At 34.2% G+C, this 3,995-nt stretch overlaps 1 protein-coding gene across 1 annotated transcript in view; it reads left to right on the forward strand.

The window, feature by feature from the left end:
- LRP1B (low density lipoprotein receptor-related protein 1B) overlaps positions 1-3,995 on the forward strand; it is a 1,756,854-nt gene that overhangs the window by 1,179,048 nt on the left and 573,811 nt on the right. The window contains exon 29 of the mRNA XM_014548045.1: positions 530-757. Coding sequence (XP_014403531.1) covers positions 530-757 — 228 coding nt within the window. The remainder of the gene's footprint in view (positions 1-529; positions 758-3,995) is intronic.

Below are 3,995 nucleotides of genomic sequence, written 5' to 3' on the forward strand. Positions count from 1 at the left end.
CAATCAGCCCTGCTCTGAGCCCGACCAGGGGCTGCACCTAGGGATTGGGCCTGCCCTCTGCCACCCAGGAGCAGGCCTAAGCCAGCAGGTCGTTATCTCCTGAGGAGTCCCAGACTGCGAGAGGGCACAGGCCGGGCTGAGGGACCCCCCCCTTCTCCCCCGAGTGCACAAATTTTTGTGCACCAGGCCTCTAGTTATACATAAAGATAAAATGATTGTTTAACAATTGTAGAGTTCATGCATTTTAGTAAGTTTGTTTGAAATTATAAAGTCAAATCAGTTATTGAGAATTTATTGGCATTTCTAACTAAAGAAAAATGATGACAACTTATTTTACATTTGTTTCTATTAAGTACTTTAATTTAAAAATAGATAAATCATTTTGCTTTAATATTTCCATCAGATCATGATTATGGTTTTATGGTTTTAAAAACCTATTAAATCATCAAGTACTATTTTAGAATTCCAAGACTGCTTCAAACTTGCCAAGCTTATAAGAGAAAAGCACTTATTTCTATTTATTTTCTAGAAATGAAAAAATTTCTTCTTTACGCAAGGCGTTCTGAAATCAGAGGAGTGGATATTGACAACCCGTATTTTAACTTTATCACGGCCTTTACAGTCCCTGATATTGATGATGTTACTGTGATAGACTTCGATGCATCTGAAGAACGTTTATACTGGACAGATATTAAAACTCAAACCATTAAACGTGCTTTTATTAATGGAACTGGACTAGAAACTGTTATTTCAAGAGGTAAAAAATTTTCACGTTACAATTTTTAAAAAATGTGTTATTCACTTAGCAGTTAGCACAAGGCTCTTTTGTGCTCTTTTCCTATTATCCAATTCTATGTTGTTAATTAAGTTGGAACTGATTATTCAGAGATTTAATAACATGGTGTGTCCTAACAATCGTGGGATGTTATAATTATGTTGCACATAGTGTGATAACTACAAATCTAGTTTCACAAGAAGAAAAAGTTCCAGAACAGATCTCCTTAAAATGTACAGATTTCTAAATAAACAGGTTAAAAGACTCCTATTTGCTAATGGGGCATAGTTATATTTGCATAAAAATATAGGTTATTGGGAAGGGCTGGTTTCCCCCTCTGACTCAAGTTTATTATCAACTTCCTTTTGCATATCATTCTATAGAACTAGACTACACAAATGAGATAGCGAACCTGGTCCTATCCACCTCCCGGACCAACAGGTTGAATCATAGGTTCTCGGTAAATATTGTTGGATTAGCCATTAAAAAAATAATAACTTTTCCCAAAGGAAAAACATAGCTGAAGTGAGACATACATATAAATGTAAATATTTAGCATTGAATTATCTTAATCTTTGCTTAAATTTTGGTATATTGTGATTTCTGGATCAGTTATTACTTTATTGAGTGAATCTTAATTGAGCATCTGCTGTTTGCTATGACTGCAAAAAGGGAAAACAAAGACAAACAAACAAACAAATAAAAAAGTGTTTCTCTTCAATTTCATGTCCCCAAGCATAATAGAGAGATTTGGAGGAGGATGGAGAACAGGATAATCAGTAATCCATATAGATATTTTAAACTCCTATGCTTTGAAGCATACTGAAAATTTTAAAATTAGAACTTATTTGAGCAATAAATCAATCTTTTAAAGAAAGCAGTAAGTACAGGTTTTAAAACCACAGTGCTTTTCAAGAGTTTCCACACATAATACTAAAAGCTGGCTTGAGTACCACTAACGCACTTTTATTTATGCTAGCTCTCAGGTTAGTACTCTTAAAGCAAGGTGAATGAATTGGTTATAAGCTTGTTCAAATATTTATTTCAAAATTGCCATAAGAGAAGAACCTTTAAAAAAAAGTGAATGTAAAGATTTCTTCTTTTGCAGAATATTTATCAGGGAACATAGTGAAATAATCATTGTTAGATTAGATTTAAAAGACTGCCTAGGTAATGGTCATTACAAATCACAAGAGACCAGTTAAAGGGCATTGGTGCCTCCCAAAACTGACAGTCTGATAAAAATTTGTTCCAACACTTTTTAAATATTCCCCCAAAAGCTCTGTTAATTTTATAAAGTAATCAAGATTCTACTTCAAAAAAATTGGGGGAACAATTTTCTGTCTCTAATAACAGATTAGTAACTATGAGTAATTTGGTGAGTTTATCTTTGAGAAAAATCACAAGGAATAAATTCCATTTAGCAGACTGTATGTATAATTCTTAAACAAAATTTAAGCAATAATATTTTCTCACTAATAATACATATATTTTTTAGGATCAATCATAATTAACTCTGTCATTTTCACAAATATTGGAATATTTCCTATAGGGTAAGTAATTGAAGGAGAGCTAGTATATGAATAGAATGGAGCCCAGAATGAGAGGGATGTGTTGTACAAACTGATGGAACAAAAGAAATAGAAACTAAATCATGCCAGCCTTTATGGGATAAGTTGTTGATTTTTATGTTAATACTGAAAATAGTGAGAACCAAGGAAGTCTTCTAAGGAGGGTGCGGCTACATGATTAGCTTTGCCTTTGGAAAAGGTCATAATAGCTATTATGTTTAGTAGAGATTTAAGAGATCAGGGGTGGGTTGGTAGGTGAGCAGTGAACTTCCCAAGACAAGTAAGTTGGTCGGTATAGTGATTTTAGTAAGAGATGATAGAAGCCTGGACTAGAGTGCAAACACCAACTAGTGACATGCGGAAAGATTATAGAGATATGAAAGAATAAAAATAAAAAGTAATTCAATTGAATATGAAGGTTGAAGAAGAGCAATGTAGAAGCATTATTCTCTCATTTCTAACCCCACAAGTTGCATGGCGTTCCTTTTTTTCTGTCTTCTACAGAGAAACCTTTTTTGAAGACTGATATATCTTTCCATTAATAGAACAACTTAAGATGAACTTTTGATAGTTCAGCTTCTGAACTCATCAGAGTCTCTCCTTCCTGCCAATAATTGTACTTTATTGTATCCTTTCATCTTTTAAATTCCCTGTGAGTGACTCTCAGACCTTTCTCTTACTTCTTACATTATTGGCCTCTGTATTTTCTTACGTCTAGCCTTCCTCTATTGGACATTTTCTTGAGATACTTTCTTTTCTACTTTCTCTTCAACTAAGCCTAATGTGAAACCATGTTCAAAAATTAGATCCCAAACCAGCCTTTATATTTCCCCCCAAGCAGAGCATTTTCTGAGGAAATCACTGGGGCTCTTTAGGGATAGCTTTCATGATGGAGACTGGAAACATTTTGCTTGCTTTGCCATTCTCCATATCCTGAAACACTAAGCTGTCCTTACTTTCTGTATTCCCCACATGAGCTATTTGTCATAGTGGTTTTTGTAGGTACATTTTGTGTAAGGATAAATACTAACACATGACTACAGGCACATTCATTGTCTAAATTAACAAATATCTATGCACAATTATATCATATATACATATATATGTATATTTGCATCATTACAAAAACAAAGGTAATTTTACTCTAAGAAGAAATGAATGGCTATAACAATTCCTGGCAAATGTTCTTGTTAATAGACTGAAGCCCTGCTTTCTGGGGACAACTAATTCTTATACTTGAGTGTAATCGAATGGCCCAAATATTTTTTAGTTATTCATGTTCTAAGGTATATTTTTCCAATGTGATGAATGACTTAGCTGGCATTGATGTGACAAATACCATTATCACATTTAATCTTGAAAACCTGTTATTAAAATTATTTCAGTTCTGTAGATGAGAAAATTTAAGTTCACAGCAGCTAAAACTCTGCTTCAAATGAAAGTAAGGGATAGAGACAAATTCACACTTAGGATTATATGTTTAGAGTTTCCGTCATCCTCATCCTATCTAATAATAGAGAAACATGGTAATTAACCATAACTTGGCTACCCTTCCCATTGGCAAATTAACTGCCAACCAAGATGGCGGCCGGCAGCCAGGCAGCTGAAGCGAACAGGAGGCTTGCTTGCTCCAGTAATGGAGGAAGCCA

This window comes from Myotis brandtii, unplaced genomic scaffold (genome assembly GCF_000412655.1).
Source record: "Myotis brandtii unplaced genomic scaffold, ASM41265v1 scaffold493, whole genome shotgun sequence".
Taxonomy (NCBI): domain Eukaryota; kingdom Metazoa; phylum Chordata; class Mammalia; order Chiroptera; family Vespertilionidae; genus Myotis; species Myotis brandtii.